Source organism: Triticum aestivum, chromosome 5A (genome assembly GCF_018294505.1).
Source record: "Triticum aestivum cultivar Chinese Spring chromosome 5A, IWGSC CS RefSeq v2.1, whole genome shotgun sequence".
Lineage (NCBI taxonomy): Eukaryota > Viridiplantae > Streptophyta > Magnoliopsida > Poales > Poaceae > Triticum > Triticum aestivum.
In genome coordinates, this window is record NC_057806.1 from 85,394,796 (window position 1) to 85,413,381 (window position 18,586).

Sequence of the window (18,586 nt, forward strand, 5' to 3'; positions counted from 1 at the left end):
CGGGGTCCTGTTCATCCACCCCCACCGGGAACTGTTCATCCAGAGGCAGCATCGATCGGCTTCAGTTAGTAGCAGTAGCGAAGGAATCGCTCGATCGGGTTCAGTTAACAGCCATCGATCGATCGCTCGGATTCAGTAACGCGTAGCCTGCAGTGTAATCGCTCGGGTTCAGTTAGAGTCCAACGCCTCGCTCGGGTTCAGTTAGAACCAACGCCTCGCACACACGCGCGTACGTGTACGAGAGAAGCGCACATCGCTCGGCCCCCGACCTCCCACCGTAACTGGGAACTCCCCGAAATTTTCCTCCCCCTCACTTCTACCACGGTTTTTTCCGTCATGGACGGCCCAAAGAATGTCATACAACTACGTCTCCGGCCCGCCCAGGACGAAAAGCCCATTTTCTGTCATGATTTTTTGTCATAGAAGTAGGAGCCACCACATCTATGATGATACCGGGTTTTGTCACAATTATCGTCATAGAAGTGTCATATGTATGACAGAAAAAAAATTCGTTCGGCCTAAAATGTCACAGATGTGTCTTTTTTTTTATAGTGACCCGCGGCGACAATACAAAGAGGATATCTAGCGGCTCCAATGGTGCTCCCAGCAGCTAACAACGACGATGAGCGGTAGTTCACTGAGTGTCACGTAGAGGACACCCATGTGAGGGAGAAGGACCTCTTGGTGGTGTACACCAACGAGCCGGTCTGGGTGGAGAGCTCCATCAACGCTATGGAGCAATTACTTGCTGAGGACAGGTACCAAGTGGTCTGCTTCGACCTCGAGTACACCTGTGGTCGTAACGCGTATGATCAAAAGGTTGTCGTCGCCCAGTTGTGTGTGCGCCATCACTTCCTCGTCTACCACTACTGCCTGGCCACAAGGCCTTGCGAGCGCTTCGCCAGGTTTGTCAGTAGCCCCGACTACAGGTTCGCTACGGTGGACACCATCAACTATCTAAAGGTGCTCGAGACTTCGAGCATGGCCTGCTAGAAGCTTGTCGACATCCAAAGCTAGTATAGGGTCTGGGGCAACACGAAGGAGAAGGACTCCCTGGTTGACCTCGCCATGGCCATCATCGACCCCTGCTATAGTAACATGAAGGGTGAGTGCAACAAGAACAAGTCTGCCTGGCACAGTGCCTAGGTGCATAGACTGGATGAAGAACACATCAAGTACGTGGCCAAGGACGCATACACAAGCTACGAGATGTACATGCGGATCGTTGACATGAGGAAGTGCCTTCGTCCTACTCCAGACGAGGGATCGAGCCACAAGAAGAGCAGTGGCGGCAAGCGTCAAAAGAAGTAGATGATTTGATGATCATCTCTCCTGGTTTAGTATGCATGTAATTGTTTATTGAGGTGGTGCGAATGTTGTCTGTAGTCAATTATGTAAGGGGATTTTTATTTTGGTTATGCAATCATGTTGTTATGAATATATATGTTGTTGTTCTGTAGACAAAGCATAAATGTTGTGCATACAGAGCAAACCACATCGCATATGGATTAAACTACGGGACCCGTCGGTGATGATTTCATCAATCACTAACTATTGTTTACCGGCAGGCGCTTGCCCACAACACACACAACTTATTAGCAGGAATCGTCTGTATTATTATCGGTCTTCCCATACAATTCTGATTACTGACCTATTTGTCGGGTATCACACATATCTTGTTAAGCCGAATCGTTTGTGTTCTTCTGAAACATCACAAATAGTTCATCCGAATAAACTGTATGCCGGCTATCGCACACATCTTGTCTTGGGTAATCGTTTGTGTTCTTTTGGCTCATCGCAACGCAACTCTAATCTGAATCGTGCTTGATGGTGCCATCGTACATAGTTCATTTTATTGGTGACGATTTTATTACCGTACCATTTGCGATTAATGCATCACAGACAATTTGATCAATCGGTCTCCTATACATGTGCCATCTTAGGACCTTCCCGCAATAGTGTGTGGTGTCCAAGATCACCAAAATTGTAACAAGTCACCTATGGATAGTCAGTGAAGTCTTTTGGGTGATTTTGATCAGCCCCTCTAGAATTACTGCCCACACTATTCTTCTCTAGATTCTTTTTTTGTTTCTCTCTCTGCTGACTTGCACCCTGATTCTGTAACTTCCTCTGATACTCCTGATCGCCTCCTTGCTTTACTTTATGTTTTCGATCAAATCCATGTCCCTGATTTCCATCCCACTGATTCCCTTGAAACATTGGAGGAGGGTAAGGGTACCCACCAGCAAACATCCATGGCAGGGGTGCACCTGGGAAACCAAAGGCAAATAGAGGAGGGTAAGCAAACCGCGACATCCTCCCTGATATGGCGGTGGACCCTACGCGTGCATCTGTTGTGGTGGTGGGCATGCGCTCCCTTCCCTCCCTCCTCCCCCTATTGCTCTTTGTCGTGATCTTGCCTTTCACAATCTCCACGAAGTTTGGCCTTGGCCTCTCTCCCTAGGACGATTTCGAGCAACTGAATTCCAAACCTCTTGGGTTTCACACTCCCTACCTCTCGCCGGAAAGCAATCCACCACTGTGAACCTTTTCTCCCTCAATTGTTGTCTCTGGATCCAACCTAACACCTTCCTCTTACAAGGGTTTGTCTTCTTGGAGGACTCACGCTAGATGGGGGAGTGGTTGGGGGTGAAGGGGAAAGTGCATCCTCACCCCACAACTACCCAAAATGATCAGTGCCCACCTCCCCGCACCCACTGACATGTGTCCCCACCTTCCAGCGACCTAGGGGGTCTCCATCAACAGATTCCCCAACTGACCTCAACTTGAACTTGCCTATGCCCCGCTCGCTGAGCTTCAGCAATGGTGAAATTGCGCTCAACCGCAACGTCTAAACCTTCTCTCCATTGTTCCTTGACTGAAACTCCGGCAAACAATTAGAATCCCCCTCATGGGCAACTGCCTCGCATGCATCTGTCAATCCTTTGCTGGCACCGGAGATAGATAAGGCAGGGGATCTACCTGCTCTGGATATGGCGGAATCCATGTCGGGAACAAGCCCAAGATGCACTCCCACCACGCTTAACGCCTCTGATCTCCAGACTTCGCCTCTTCCTTCGCCCACATCACAAACCCCACCAGCGGGCGGCGGTGATGAAGGAAATGATGACATCGTTGCCCTCTCCGCATCGGTGGCCTCGAAATAGATCCTCCTCGCGAGGTTGATTTGTTCCCGACCCGCCTGGACCTCGAAATCGGATTGCTCTCCGCCTCCACCTCCTGAACCGCCTCCTTAATACTCCTCGCGCACATCTACCACTACAAGGAGTCGTCTCGAATCCGCATCGTCCTCTCCCTCCATCCCTGCTCCATGGGTGCCATCAACACCTCCTGTGGCACCGAGGAGATCGATCGCAGGAGATCTGGGAAGGCATCGCAGACGAAGGGGAGCAGCAACCGCACTGCCTCCAGCTTCCGCCGCGGAGAAGGAACTGGAGATGTCGGCCCGGGGGAGTGGTGGGGGAGTGGTGTGGTAATGTGGGGGGGGGGAGCGTGGGTTCGCAACATGCTTGCTACCGGTCCTTTTCACTCTCTCGATGATGTGATGATGTGTCGGCTCAGTTTATCGGAGGTGCTAATAGAAATAGGGCGAGTGCTATGCGTGTTTGTACAATATCATGTTGAGAAAAAACAAATAGACAAAAATTATTTTCCACTTTACTTGTTTTTTTTTTGCCGCGACTCCTTCTTTGTCAATTGGCGTGTGTGCCATACAATTTATGCAATTTTTGGGGGCTGAACCCCACGAAAAGCAAAAGCAATTGTGTCACGACGTCTCCGCATGCTGTCTCAGGTCATCAACATGAGTAAATTGCACAGAAGTATCACAATTGGGGCATTGAAAGCAGATTGGTACCAAGTTTGGTAATTTCTACATGTCAGTACCAAGTCTGGGGCTATACGTTACAAAAAGGTCTAAATCGCGTATAAACGCGTATTGACAGTGTATCTGACCGGCGGGGCCCGCCTGTCAGCTGCCGACGTGGCATTTTTTTTGCAGAAAACCCCCCGCACCTCCTTCGTCCTCACGCACGGCGGCGCTCGATCTGGATCGAGGGGAGGAGAGCACGGCGGAGACCCCAGCGCTGGCCGACCGGCCGCATCACCGACGGCGAGAAGAGATCCCGCCGCGCTCGTCCTCGAATGAGTCACCAGGGAGGACTCGCGAGCCCGAGCGCCTCGGCACGGCCGGAGCGGCTGCTCGACGGTGGGCTCACCAGCGGGACGCCGAGTGGCAATGGAGCCGCGTCCCGTGGAGGACGGCATGCACGGGTATCCCGGCAGCAAGAAGGCGAGCGCGTGGCTGGCGGCGAGGATCTCCTCCTCGTCGGCCTCATCCCAGGAGGCGGACTCGAGGTAGTCGGCGCAGGCGGCGGCGGTGCGGGCGCAGCCGAGGTGCGCGGCGACCTCGAGCAGGGCGAGCGCGCCGCTGAATCCGAAGCGGGAGACGGGGTCGGCGGCCTCAAGCAGGATCTGGCACGTCGGCCAGGCGTCGGAGAGGCGGTCGGCGAAGTAGCCGCTCCCGGCGGCGAGCACGCCGGAGTGGCAGTAGAGCCATTCGTCCCGGCCCGAGTCCGGCATCCGCAGTCGCACCACCACGTCGCTCGTCGCCCTGTCGCCGATCTTGGGCCGCGGCGGCGCGACCAGAGGCCGCGGCGGCGCGAGCAGGGGCAGCTCCGGCGCGAGCGGGGGCGGCGGTGATGCGAGAGGAGCTCGGACTCGAGGGGATCCTCCCCTCGATCCAGAGCGGGCGCCGCCGTGCGGGGGTTTTCTGCAAAAAAAATGCCACGTCGGCAGCTGACAGGCGGGCCCCGCCGGTCAGATACACTGTCAATACGCGTTTATACGCGATTTAGACCTTTTTGTAACGTATAGCCCCAGACTTGGTACTGACATGTAAAAATTACCAAACTTGATACCAATCTGCTTCGGTACTTCTGTGCAATTTACTCCATCAACATCCACCACGGGTCACCCAGTTGAAGAAAAGGTTAAAAGGAAAACTCTGGCAAAGAAAAGAAGTGACTCTACGACGCACGCAAGCTGGTCAGTAGGGCAGTAGCCAGTGTGCGCCTCTTTTACCAGTAGCGATACCAAGCTCGCTCTCTGCTCTTCTCACACAACACAAACCCCAAGCGCACCATCAGCTTGTGCTGCCATGGCTCGCCCCCTCGCTCTCCTTCTCGCCCTCTTCCTCCTCGCCGCCTCCACCGCCCACTCCCAGTCTCCGGCCGCCGCGCCCTCCTCCTCCTCCTCCTCCTCCAACACCGGCGCCGTTGCCCAGTCCCCCACTGCCGCCTCTCCGACCATCACAGGCACCCCAGTCCCTTCATCGTCCCAAAACCCCATCTCCACCTCTCCCGCCGCCTCCCCCTCCCACTCTAGCACCAAGCTCACCTCCCCGGCCGCTGCCCCCGTCCAGGCCACCGCTCCACCCACATTGCCTCCCCCCACGCCCTCCCCCATCAGCTCCCCGCCGCCCACACTGCCGGCGCCGGCCACCGCGCCAGCAACGTCTCCCCCGGCACCGGCGCCCGTCGCGACCGCGCCCACATTGCCGCCACCGATGGCCGCGCCGGCTCTCTCACCCCCAGCGCTCGCCCCCGCGCCGGAACTTTCGACGTCCCCTCCGGCCCTCGCGCCGGCGCCCGTCGTCCTCGCCGCCCCGGCTCCCGCGCCGAGCAAGAAGCCCAAGACCAAGAAGCACGTGTCCCCCGCCGCGTCCCCCATGTCCGCCGCGTCGTCGCCGACCACCGGCCGCGGCCTCGCCCCCTGTCCCGGCCCGTCCGCCGCCGACATGTCGGTACGTATCCCTACACCCATTTACTACCGCACTGCTACACGCTCCACGTACACGCGCTACACGGATCCGTGCCGGCGGATTCCAAACCCAGCGCGCTAAACCGGATTTGATGGCCTCGCCTCGCGCCCGCCTACAGGGCCCCGCGCGTCAGCGAGTGGGCGTCCGGTCAACAAGATCACCCGGACCCACCCTGCACGCATGGGAGAGGGTTGGCACCCACTCGATGCCTCCTGGGCCCAGCGCGATTAATGCCCTCCTGCTCCTGGACACGTGGAGCCATCCAAGTGGTGTCCATTTTCATTACGCCAATATTTTTAGCTTGCTCACTGTCTGACAGCTCCCTGGGCCCGACTTGCAGAGCGACGCGGCGCGAGACCACCACAGGGCCACGGGAGGAGCGGCGCTGCTGATGCTGGTTCTTGTTTCGCTGACGCTGGGCCCGGCGTTGGCCTGAGCAACCTGAGCATGGAGGGTGGGGTCACTCGTCAGGCTGCCCACCGTCCGCTGTTACTACCGCTGCCACTGTTATTACCACTACTGTCACCGTCGGCGCCACTGTTCCAACTACGTACTAGGCCTGCTCCACTAATTTTTGCTTGGACCCTGTGAGCTGCATCTGATCCGCAGCACACCTTTGCTACCTTCCTTCCCATGATATTATTATCTTGTTACCATGCTCTCTAAATCGTCACTAGGTTGATACTGTTGCTTTGCAATGGATACTTTTGATGTGTGCTATATAGTTGTGCCCATGATTATGAGTCAATCTTGAAGCCTGGTTGTTTGCTGTCGTTGTGTAATCTTGTGGCTGAGCGTTTTGTTGGTTTGGAGTGGTTTAGGGATCCACATTTCACCATGTGAAGCCCTCCTTCCTGAATTTATCAGATTGTTTGGATGGTGCTGTTTCATTCTAATCACAGTTTTACTTGTTCCAAGAAAGAGGGTCTTGTGACACGCATTGCCCTGCAAGGTGCTAAATCCAAAATCAAATGTGATCACACGTTTACACTGGGCAATTGTTGTAGTGTGCTGCCTGCTAGATCCCCCAAAACTGTTGATACTTTGTTAGGATCTGCTAGATGAAACAGTAGACCTACTAGGAGTGTATCTGAAACAATGCCCACTATGAAAACACCATCACAATTGTTCATGGATGTACCCTAGGAGACTGAGCAATTTCACCCTTTTGCAATCTCAAATTTGTAAAATCAGATTACACATAGGATGCAATATGAAACAACCGTTGGGACATGGGATATTGGGATTTCACACAAAAGACTAGTACAATATCAGCAGCACTCTACTCTTCTCGAAAAAGAAAAAGAATAACACTCTACTCAAGCAAGGCCATGATGCAACAAGGAGAAGACACCAATGCCAGCTAAAGAAAAGGAGCAAAAGCTGTGGAAGGCTCTTCTTTTGCGGCAGCTGACAAACAGTAGGCTGCCCATACGGCAATGCTACATTAGTACTAGTAGTGCTCACACAAATCTAAGCAATCTTCTGTTATTTTTTCGCCTGGAATCCTGGACCCACGAATCACAGTGGCGAACAAAGCTTCATGATCAAACAGTTCCTAGCTTGCGATGCATGCAAAGAATCTTGAGAACAATCTTTAGATTTCCCCTTCCTTTTCTCTTTTTTTGGGTATCTAATCTTGCATAACCGATACACAAAGTGCCTCCAAAGGCAATGGAATTCTTGTCTAGAGACATCAGCTTACCTAGAGTGGGTTTGATTATATACTCACAATATATGTACAAAAAGATGTGCTTGGCTCGGTCTAGGTGACTTCAAATTTCATCTGGTTTGTTCCTTTTCCTTTCACTGTCATCTATTATCCCTTCTGAAGACACAACACTAGCTCACAGCACCGTCGGTTCCACGGTTTGGCCTGATGGCGAGAAGATGTCCGCCGGTGCATTGGTGAACCTGAAACCGTCCAGGCTACCGAACTTCGTTTGCGCATCGTGTTTGTGACTATCAAGGTAGAGCACCACAACTGTGATATCGTCATGGAAATGCCGCTTCATCCCTCTTTCGATGTGTTGCATGTCGACGTACCTCATCTCTTTTTTCCTCGCGGCTTCAGAGATCGCCGCTCTCACCAGTCGCCTCGCTATTCCCTGAGCACATGCATATTCCACACAACAACACATCATATTCTGCATAAATGGAACAGCGTATAGGTGTTCCCCGTGACGAGGTTAAATGAGCTTGGCTTACCGCTCTCGGGTTCTTAAAGACGATCTCGACCGCCGCTCTGTCGGTCAACTGCTCCCACAGACCGTCCGATGCAAAAATTACAAAGAGGTCTTGCTGCCCTATCTGGTGTACTTTGATCGATGGCACGGCTGTTATGACGGCCCGCTTCAACGGTACAGGACACACATATTGCTGGAATATAGGGTCTCTGGCAAATTCAGGCTTCTTCAGGTAGGCATCCCCAAATGATCTGGAAACCTGAAAGCATCAAAGAAATAATAATGTCTAGTGTGGCTCATGACTGCCATTGTAAAAGCAGGTTTCTCCTGTTGAACTGCCTTTATAGTTTTAAGGAACATTACAAAGCATGGTGATGATAACTAATGCAGGCAACCGGTGGCATCTTTTCTTAGATCATGTAGTATTCGCCTAGATGAGATCGACTAACTGTAGGCTTTAGAAAAATACAAAAAGGGGACAATGGCTTTAGCATATGGGCTTGCCACACTGCGCAAGCAATTCAAGTTGCTGACTTTTTGGAACAGAAGAATATATTCCTATGGTGGTATTAGATCGAGGAGTGCTTTGCAAAAGAACATTGGAATCTATGTTATGACATCGAGAACAGACGTGTCCAGGTATGACGTATACTGAACATGAAACCAAGGCAACGTCCGATTAGAATTAGACTGTTGCCTTTATCTGAGTAAATAATTTAGGGCATCATGACATAGAGCTAGTACATGGGATATCAGTATGTAACTTTGCTAGAACATTTGATTGCTTATCAATTTCAGGATGGAGTTTAATGTTTTCATCAAGTGAGGTTCATGAAGAGTAGTAAAATCCCACCAAAATCTAAACTGAATGAGGCATGCGCTCATGGACTCGGCGTTCTAGATTTTCCAGAATAACATCGGACTTCACTTGCATTATCTGCAAACACTTTTGAATTACAAGAACTAGGACCAGGTCACCTATGCTGAGATCAGATGTAATTCTGTTTTGCAGTACGCTATTTATGTCTTGCGGGCATGCTATGATTGTTCCTGACATGTTAATTAACTATTAACAAATTTTGGAGACCACCTTGCCTACTAGATTTTCTAATAGCAGCCAACTGTCACATAATGTTTGTAAAACATGATTGCAAATAGAATGCCATGCACGGATGCACCTGAAAAGGATCCAAACTAACATGATTTGCTGATTCGTACCTGAATGATGCCCTTAATCCGCCAAACGCCCCTGCTGTAGACGACTATGTGCGAATCATCAAGATGCTGCTGAATGACCTCCTTTCTTACCGCCTCGTCAGCAACATTGTGATCATTAGACAGCCTCTCGGCCACTACTCCCCGGCCATTTGGTCCTCTATGACCAAGGACAGCTCTGGAGTCGCCTAAATTGGCGACATAAAGTTTATTATTGGCAATTGCTCCAACAAGGCAGCATGAGCCGACTGAGGCGATCTTTGGCTGTTTGAGCCATGTCCCCTTGACTAGGTGCAAGAACTCCTCTTCTGTAGCATGGAATGCCTTCTTGATTGCGTCTGTCGACATGCCTCCTTGCTCTGATGCAAACTCTACAATGGTTCAGAGCACAAGACTGTCATTTAGTTATCCAAATATGTAAACTCGGTTTAATTAGAGAACATCTTCAGAAAAAATGTGTAAACGACATAACAGGTTGATCAGTAGAGATAACATCATCCATCGTTAATTTGGGGCAATAAAAATGGAACAGAAGAGAATTGGCTACCGAAGCATGCGAAATGAACAATGACAGTAGAATTATAGAAAGAAACCAGCATGACATCTGGTTCAAACTCACTGCTCTGCTTACTTTGAGAAACATGTGTAAAACTAATACTACATCAAGAATCTACTGCTGTAGTTATGTAGTCCATTTCAGCAAATTACATACAGGAAGTCTAAGCTAAATCTAAAAAGAAAAGCGTTCGTAAATGGAGTTTATACAGCGGCGCACTCACTGTGGAGGTTCGGGAAGAGGCGGGAGGCGAGGAAGCGCGAGGCCTCGGGCCCGCCGTGGCCGTCGTACACCCCGACGAAGGTGGACGCCGGCGAGGTCGCCACCTGGCCCTGGTCTTCCAGCCTCTCGTTGGCCTGCGCCACGGCGAAGGAGTACTCCCCGGACGCGTGCGGCTTCAGCTCCGCGTGCCACAGCAACCCGTCCCCTCCCCCGCCGGCCCCGCTGCCGCTACCGCAGCCACCGCGCCCCAGGCACCGCTCCGCCGGCCGCGCCAGCCACCGCAGCATCGTGGGCCTCTCCCCGCCCTCCTCCCCCCTTCCTTGCCCGGACTTCCTCGGCAATATAGTCGCAGCCTCCGAAAATTCTTGCCAAGATCGCAGCTTCCTCCTCCACCGCCACCGAAATTTGATGAAATTTCTCCGCACGGCCGAAGCTTTCACCTCGGCGCCATCCAAAACCGCGCGAAATCGCTCGCTTCTTCCCACCAGACAACAACCCAAAACGACGGATCAGTCCAATCCTTTGCCACCCTGTTTTTCCTCGCTATTGTTAGTGGGGCGCTCCAAAGCGAAGCTTTTCCATCGGTGCTTCTCCTGGCGCGGCAGCTGGCAGTCGGGAGGAATTCCATTAAAAGACAGTGGCGACGGCCCACCGTCGGATTTGGCGCGCAGGGCACGTGTGGACGGCTACGGTTTCCTCCGGATGACCGGACGCTGACTGGTCAATGCGTCCTCATCTGGTGGGGCCCGGCCTGGTGGTGACGGCCATGCGTCGACCAGACAGGTCGTCAGTGGTCAAGTCAGCGAGACCTTAGCCGGGTCTAAATGCCCTCTAAACACGGGGTCGTGTTGTTTGGTGGCCAACTCAAGAGACTTGATCTGTCCATGAATACGACACATTATTATGCGTGCTGTCAGTACTGTATTTTCAAACTTTGACCACCATTACGTGCACGGCATGCAAGAATCATATACAGTACTAACATATTTATCTTACGATATGTACTGTTTTCCTTTTTTTTGTCATATTAGAAGTGAGAAATATAATTTTTACGAGGGAAATGAGAAATATACTGTTCATTCTAGGGGCGTGTTTGGTTTTTTTTTTTGCGCATGAAAGAACCTTCATTACTTAGATCGAGTCACTACACTCCTGTCTACACAGGACATCAATCTCCTCAGGGACACTACCAAGCCAAACTGCAGTTCTGGGCCTGGAACGACCCATCTGCGCTAGCGTATGGCTAGCTTTATTTTGCTCTCTCCTAATCAACGATATTTTATGTTCTCGGATTGCAAGGAGCTGTCGGATGTCACCAACCATTGCCGCTACTGGTGACCGGTTGGTCACCATCTCGCTGATCATGTTGGCCGCTGTCGAGCAATCCGTCTCCACGATGAGTTTCTCCTGACTCCTCTCCAAGGCCAAAGAGATGCCCTCCAGTAGTGCCGCCATCTCCGCTTTCAGGGCGCTCGCACATCTGCTAATGAAACGACAAGACGAGTAAATGACAGTACCCCCTTGGTCTCGGAGGATCATGCCAGCACCGCCTGTGCCGTCTTCTTCCTTCCAAGAGCCATCTACATTTAGCTTGACCCAGCCAGGCGAGGGTTTCAGCCAGCGCTCCGGAGGTCGGGTGCATGCATGCATCAATATATGTTGCTTGCTATTCCCTCCATAGTCGCCATAAGCTACTATCTTCTTCTCTTTTATCATGTCATCACCGGGGTGTTGTTGAATATGCATGAGAGTATTGATGTAGCCGGTCAAGAATCTGCAGGATACCTCCACTGGCGGCGCTGGCTTATTATGGTACACCTCGTTGCGCACATACCAGCTCCGCCAGAGTGTCATCACCACCGGTAGCCTCTCCTTCTCAGTGCACCGGTTAAGCAAGTGGAGGAGCCACTCCGGCCCTGTGTTAGCTATTGTCTCCAGCTTGGGCATGCTCCAGTACCGCCTCATCTCCGTCCAAAGTCGCCGTGCCAGGGGGCATCTGCATAGGGCATGGAAGGTGTTCTCGATTTCTATACCACATAAAGCACACATATACTCATTTTGCCATCTTTTACTATCTAAGGTTAGGTGATTAAAAATGACGTCATAGTACGAACTGAGCACAATTGGTTAGATTTCTTATGGTGGAAGCATCCCATCCGTGTTCAAATCATGGATTTGGTACGGTTGGTCGTATTTTTCTGAATTTGTTTTATTCATGAATTTTGATGATGTGCATTTAGTGAGAAGAAACGTTTCCGCCGACTACAAGGTGCATGTGCCAACTTCGTCAATCTCAAGATTTGTCAGCTCTCGAAGGTGCTCGTACGGATAGGGTGTACGTGTGTATGTTTATAGATGTGGGTGTGCATACGTGTATGTGAGTGTTTATGTATGTACTGTATTTCTAAAAAGATGACGCTCATAGTTGAGATAATATTGTCACACTTTTTAAAATCAAGTACATATGAACCTAGTAAAAAAATCTTGTCATAAGTGTGGCCACAAAAGGTATAATTCAATCAAACTTGATTATCTCGTGATGGACAAAATGCGACTAAATTAGTATGCCAACCAAACTAAAGGCCATGCATTTGCTAATTGTATATTGTCAAACTTATATTTCTAGACAGATTGGGTATCGTTTAAAGTAAAATAACCACATTACTTTCTAAGGATCCGCCATTAGATTAAGGGTCGTTTGGTTGCCCGCCTTAGCTTGCCATGCCTAAGGTCAAGCATGTGATAGGTCCCTCTACATGCATTTGGTTCTACATGGAGGTTGCCACAGTCTGAAACGGCTTTTGCTGAAGAAAATTTCGCAGCTCTTATTTTTCCTGCCACACTGCTCAAGGTAAAAATCATCACCACCGAAACAACCATTCTCTAGTATTTCACTAGGTGGTGGAGCTAGTTGGGGATCTTTTTCCTTCAGACTAAGCTCACTCTGCCCCTTAAAAAGTAGATCATCGGCTAGTCTACCACTGGGTGAAATACTAAATGTTTGGGGCAAGAGAGGGAAGTAACTGTATTTCATTCAATCTAAGCTCGCCCCTTCCCCCCAAAGAGGCACATCCAAAATTATTCACTAACCTTTTGCAACACTTCTGCTTCGGTACACTTTTGCACAATCGCTCGGGACTGGGCCGGCCCATTAAGCCCTACCACGTTCAGTGTAAATGTCGTAAAAATACTGAGATAAAGAAAGCTCATGAAGATTTGAACTCAAGACCTCCAACTTAAAGGCAAATGATGATAGCCACTTAACCACCCCAATATATGTGGTACTTCCTAGCGCAAAATATATAAGAAAACACAAAGAGCACTTTGGAAGGAGAGGAACGCTAGGGTCTTTTGGAACGTCTCCGCGCCAACGACGATTATCGTGGAAAAAAATCATGGATGAGGCGACAATGTGGACGTTGGCGGGTGCCAGAGGGCTGGGTGTAATTTTACATCGCGAGTAGTTGCTTTATCTTCGCCTTTGTTCAGCTATTGTTTGGATGTGGTCCTCAGACCTTGTTACAACTCTCTCTTATTTAATGAAATGGCAAATATTTTTGCCTCGTTTCAAAAAAAACAAAGAACACTTTTTTAGCCTTAATACATACTCCGTATGAAATATTTTCGGGAAACAAATCCGAAACTTTTATTGCAAAAAATGTGAACAATATTTAAATGCCGAATAGTTTTGAATTTCTAAACGAAATTTTCGCAAACATTTTTAAAAATTTAAATTTTTTTAAACATGAACAATTTCCGAACATCTTTTGAAACATGTTGTGGTTTTATTTTTTTTGGGTTTTGTTTTTCTCATTTCCTTCTATTTTTATTTTTCTCTCTTTTTCATATTATTTTCTTTATTAAAATTTGTAAACTATTTCTAAAACATCAACCTTTTTCTTAAATCCATGAACTTTACAAAATCATGAATATTTTCTTAAATTCTCGAACTTTGTTTTCAAATCTGTGATTTTTTTGAATCAATGAACCCTTTTTACTTTTTACAAACATTTGTCAAACCCTGCGATTCTTTTTTTTTCAAATTCGTGGACATTTGTTTTTAAAATTGATGAACTTTTTTAAATTCGTGAACGCTTGGGTTGGCCCAACAGGAACCTGGCGTGAGCGAGGTCGTCGCCTAGTTGAACCAAGGCTTGAGCATAGTTTTTTTTTTCATTTTTCTTTTGTTTTATCATTAATTTATTTTTCTCTTTTTTGAAGTTTATTATTATTTCTGAAACTTGTTAAAAAATTGAAATATTTTTGGAATACCAAAAAATATAGTTGTTTTCAAATATTGTTTTACAATTTTGAATAACTTTCTGGAATTTGAAAAAATGTTCCTGTTTTCGTAAAACAAAATCACAAATATAAGAAATTTTTGCGTTTCAAAATTTGATAATTTTTTTAAAAAGTATAGTGTTTGCTATTTGTGTACAACATAAAATTTATGGGCCATTTTACGAAGTCGAAAAACAATGTGATTTCAAACGGTCCCTTCGGGCCCTACCTGAACACGCTGTGTTGTACATGGTCTACTTTTGGACATCTTCAAATGAACCCAACTTTGCAAGCAAGTGGACATGACCATAGTAGGCATACATGCCTGGTTTGAACGAATTTCGACATCGTATGCAAGTGGACATGACCATAGTAGGCATTCATGCCTGGCTTTTCACGGGGAAACCATAGAAAATGCATAGAATGTCAGAAAGCAATGAAACTTGGCATGCATGCCTTCTATGGTGATGTCAGTGTGTGTAAAAAATTGATTCCATTTTATGGACCGGAAAAAGAAACTGCTTTGAGACTTGTTGTACCGACAAACTTGAACGATCCCGGCTGAACATGGTGTAGGCCCTGCCGTGCATGGAATGACACCAAATTTTGCCAACGTATGGGCATGCCCAAGGTAGCCCCATGTTGTGCTTCGTTGTTTACGTCTTGTTGTATGGTAGCAAAGTCCAATATATATTGAAAGAAAAAAATTTCTTTGGAAGGAAATTATGATGTATTTGTTTAGAATAAGAAAATTTGTTGGAAGAAAATTATGAAGTCTTGTTGTTTATGTCTTTATTGTTTATTGTGTAACCTATTTCAGAGCTTTTATGACTTTTTGGTCAAAGTGAGAAGGCTGTAAAAGCATAAGCAAACACCCAAACAAACATGGCCTAATAGGTATACATCCACCATTATTGTTTGTTGCTTCAAGGAATTACATGTTGTCTACAACCCAATGTTTCAGTATAGACGTCCTAGTTTCAATCGAGAATATATACACCTGTTTTTTAGTTGATAATATATAGTACATCTGGAATGAATTTTTGAAGTGCCTTAATTTTGGAAGCAGAATTTTTTGAATATAATATGTTTCCGTCTCATGTGCTTCCATAAAAAAATTAACTTTTTCATGGCACATTTGCATTGCAAATAAAAAACATCTAGAATCATTTTTTTATTTGTTTATTTATCGGAAGCGAATCTGTCCCGCGAAAAAAAATCGGAAGCAAATATGTAATTAGTGGGAAACATTATTTTTTGTGTTTGTTTGTTGGAAGCAATCACAACCTACCAAATAATTAGCGTAATTTCTGGGAATCAGTTAGTTTTGTTACTAGAAGCACAAAATTAATTATCGATGGAGAGATTAGCTGGAGGAGATGCTATATATGTGGGTCGTCATTACTAGGAGCACTGATTTAGGGAGGAAAAATTCAGTGCCTACTAATAGTGTAGTCATACCTAAAATTGTCAATAGTCCTAAGACTAGCCACAATGGAGAGTAACATACACTAGTAACATACACATATTCCTACACTATGTTACTACCTTGTAGTAACTTAGGTGTGGTGTCATGCAAAGCTTCATTTATTAGGTTATAGACTCATATTGCATTGGGAGATGTGATGTTACAGTAACTAGCTAAGTTACTAGAACTACCTCTCTCTTCATTAACTCATTGCCACATAGACAAATTTGCTGAGTTGGACTCGAAGTTACCGCTGAAGTTACTCTCACTGTGGCTGGTCTAAGGTGATCTGGTGGTACCGTGGTTTATACGATGGCAGGAAGTCTCGAGTTCGATGCTTGACTGTTCTATATTTTTGAACATTTACATAAGAGAAAAAAGGTGGAAGTAGGCCGGCTCATGATGAGGGGCCGAGTTGACGTATTTCACAGGTGATCCATCATATATACGAAAGTAAGTATGATTGTCAAAAGTCCATATTACTCTTTTAGCCTGTTTGGTTCGGTGGAATTGGAGAGAGGGAATGGGAGTTTGAGGCATAGAGAGTTTTATTCCTTTGTTTATTTAGGTGAAATGGGGATTCACCAGGGAAGTGGAAGGGGAATTCACGTATAGAAATCCCACATATCTATTATCTAGGGGAGGGCTGGTAATTGAGATGGGGAAAGAGAATTAGAGTTAAACTCCCATTCCCCTTCCTGTTAGTTTGCCAAACAGGTTGTTTATATGTTTTGTGAGGGGGAGTGTACCGAAGCGGACTTTGCAATATTTATAGGTTCCATTCAGCTGTTAAAAACTAGTTCTCTCTTTTTCACACGGATGCATACAAGTCTTAGATGGTACTCATAAAACGGTATGTGTACCTATGCACATGCATGATATGTTTAGGTATAGAATGTCTATTCCCACACAAAATGTGCTAGCGGCTATTAATTTTGATCTAAGAGTTATCTATGTTCCTGTTGGATGGAACGGATTAGCCCATGATTCTTATGTGATGCGTTGTCATGTCTCAATAGTGAGATGATGATCTCATGATCCATCTTGGCTCCATTTCCTAATGGTATTTATATGATACTTTCTCATTTCTGTAACACTTACGCAATTAGAGGATAAGGACTCTCTGCAGAGGAAGAATGCATCTGTTGCATGTTTTTGGGGTGAGTAACCTTAATATTCACCTTATAGGGTTTTGATAGGGGGAAATAGACATTGTGGCTACATTTAGTGCGGAGGTTGGTGTAAATGAACCTAACACATGCACTAGATGGTTCTCAATGGAGGTTGAATACTAATGGCGCCTTCACGGTCAAGTCCATCTACACGGATCTAATTAACACATGACAAAGTTTTCCGCGCAAAACATATTTGGAAGATCAAAGTTCCGATAAAAAATAAGTTTTGCATGTGATTTCTGTAGTGTGGGGTCATTCTAGCCAATGATAACTTAGGGCAAGTGCAATCGGCACGAATATAAAAATGTTATTTCTTTGATCAAGAGGAAATAATTCAAAATCTTTTTCCTTCTGTGTCCTTTTGCATATTTGATTTGGCAAACTCTTCATATAGCATTTAATTTACCATCGCCAACTAGTACTAAACTTTTTGGGGAACCGATTGATAGGCATTCAACCCAATCTTAAAGGACATATCCGTGTTGAAATCCATGCCTTACTGTGGGCTCCCTCGCATGCTCGTAATGATATCATTTTAACGGTACAATACGTAAAGAAAATGCAGACCAATTTCAGGCTCATATGAGAATTCGTACATGGTTATTACTTTAGCGTGTGGACCCTCACGAACATGTGGCCTTTGGGTGTAGCTGGTCGGAGATGGTCACACAAGTTTTGTCCAAACAATTTGGTTGGCGGGTTACTAATATATTATGTGTGTAGGCATATAATTATGCTCCTTGCCGATTGCCGTCTTCCTTTTTATCTCAGAGTTATGTCTGTTGACATGTATTTTTATTTCGACCGGGTATGGTTACTTTCTAATTTTTGTTAGCTGTATTGAATAACTAAGACCTTTCTAATAAAAATTGGTTATGTGCATCATAAACATGCAAAGGCCGAGGTTACCCTCCTTAAAAAACATATAAAGGATAGAATATCTAGTTTTGCGGTTTATAGAGTTATGCAGTCCAATGTTCAAACCTAGGTTCACTACTTAGCTCCCTGGCCTTGGTCACCACCACCACTAGGTTGGGTGGCACCGTCCGTCGATGTCTCTTTCTCGGTCTAGGACGGTTGGGCATCAACTGGTATGGTGCTACGCAGAGAGGACGAATCGGTGATCTTGGCGGCATATAGGTACATCTTTCATTGTACTTAAGCCCCGGAAGCAGATATTCATGCACTTATGCATGGTATGGTACTTGCCATTCAGCATACAGACAGACCACTAATTATTCAAGCAGATTCACCGACTCTACTGTCTATCCTCTCGGGCGAGGCTCTTTCCCGGTCGGCCTATGGTCATCTAGTTGTTGAGATTACATCTATTGTGAAAGTTAGGAAGTTTGTTCCTCGAGAAATTTACATAGATCAAAATAGGGTAGCACATCAATTGACAATTATAGCCGTATCAAAGCTTGCATTGCGGTATGAATGCATTCGGGTACTCATTGGTGTGAGGAAATATTGTCTCGAGATTGTAACACTATTATTATGAAATAAAATTCCATTTTCCCCGAAAAAGCTTCACTATGTAGGCCTTCTGGTCATGTATCGAACATTTGTTTTGTTTGCATATTTATTTGTTGTTTGTTTCGAAGACTCATTCTTAAGGCCGGACAATTGTCTCTGTTCTAA

The 18,586-nt window shown here is 46.9% G+C and overlaps 1 protein-coding gene and 1 pseudogene across 2 annotated transcripts; one reads left to right on the forward strand and one right to left on the reverse strand.

The window, feature by feature from the left end:
- The first annotated feature begins 4,721 nt into the window (after positions 1–4,721).
- LOC123101237 (translation initiation factor IF-2-like) lies at positions 4,722–6,624 on the forward strand (annotated as a pseudogene).
- Positions 6,625–6,993: 369 nt separating this feature from the next.
- LOC123102425 (probable protein phosphatase 2C 78) lies at positions 6,994–10,611 on the reverse strand. 2 transcript variants are annotated; one of them, XM_044523773.1, is made up of 5 exons: positions 10,023–10,611; positions 9,247–9,614; positions 8,051–8,287; positions 7,889–7,950; positions 6,994–7,804 (listed from the first exon to the last, which is right to left on the reverse strand). In XM_044523773.1, exons 1-5 carry the CDS (start codon positions 10,306–10,308, stop codon positions 7,690–7,692), a joined length of 1,068 nt encoding a protein of 355 aa, XP_044379708.1. In that variant the 5' UTR covers positions 10,309–10,611; the 3' UTR covers positions 6,994–7,689. The 2 variants fall into 2 exon arrangements, with proteins under 2 accessions (XP_044379708.1, XP_044379707.1); XM_044523772.1 differs by having other exon boundaries at positions 6,994–7,950.
- Between the last annotated feature and the right edge of the window lie 7,975 nt (positions 10,612–18,586).

Coding starts and splice junctions, on each gene's coding strand:
- LOC123102425 (XM_044523772.1), bottom strand. CDS start 10,308: ATGCTGCGGTGGCTGGCGCGGCCGGCGGAGCGGTGCCTGGGGCGCGGT. Junction 9,615..10,022: donor CCTCTTCCCGAACCTCCACA/GTGAGTGCGCCG, acceptor GAACCATTGTAG/AGTTTGCATCAGAGCAAGGA. Junction 7,951..8,050: donor TCTTTAAGAACCCGAGAGCG/GTAAGCCAAGCT, acceptor GCATGTGCTCAG/GGAATAGCGAGGCGACTGGT.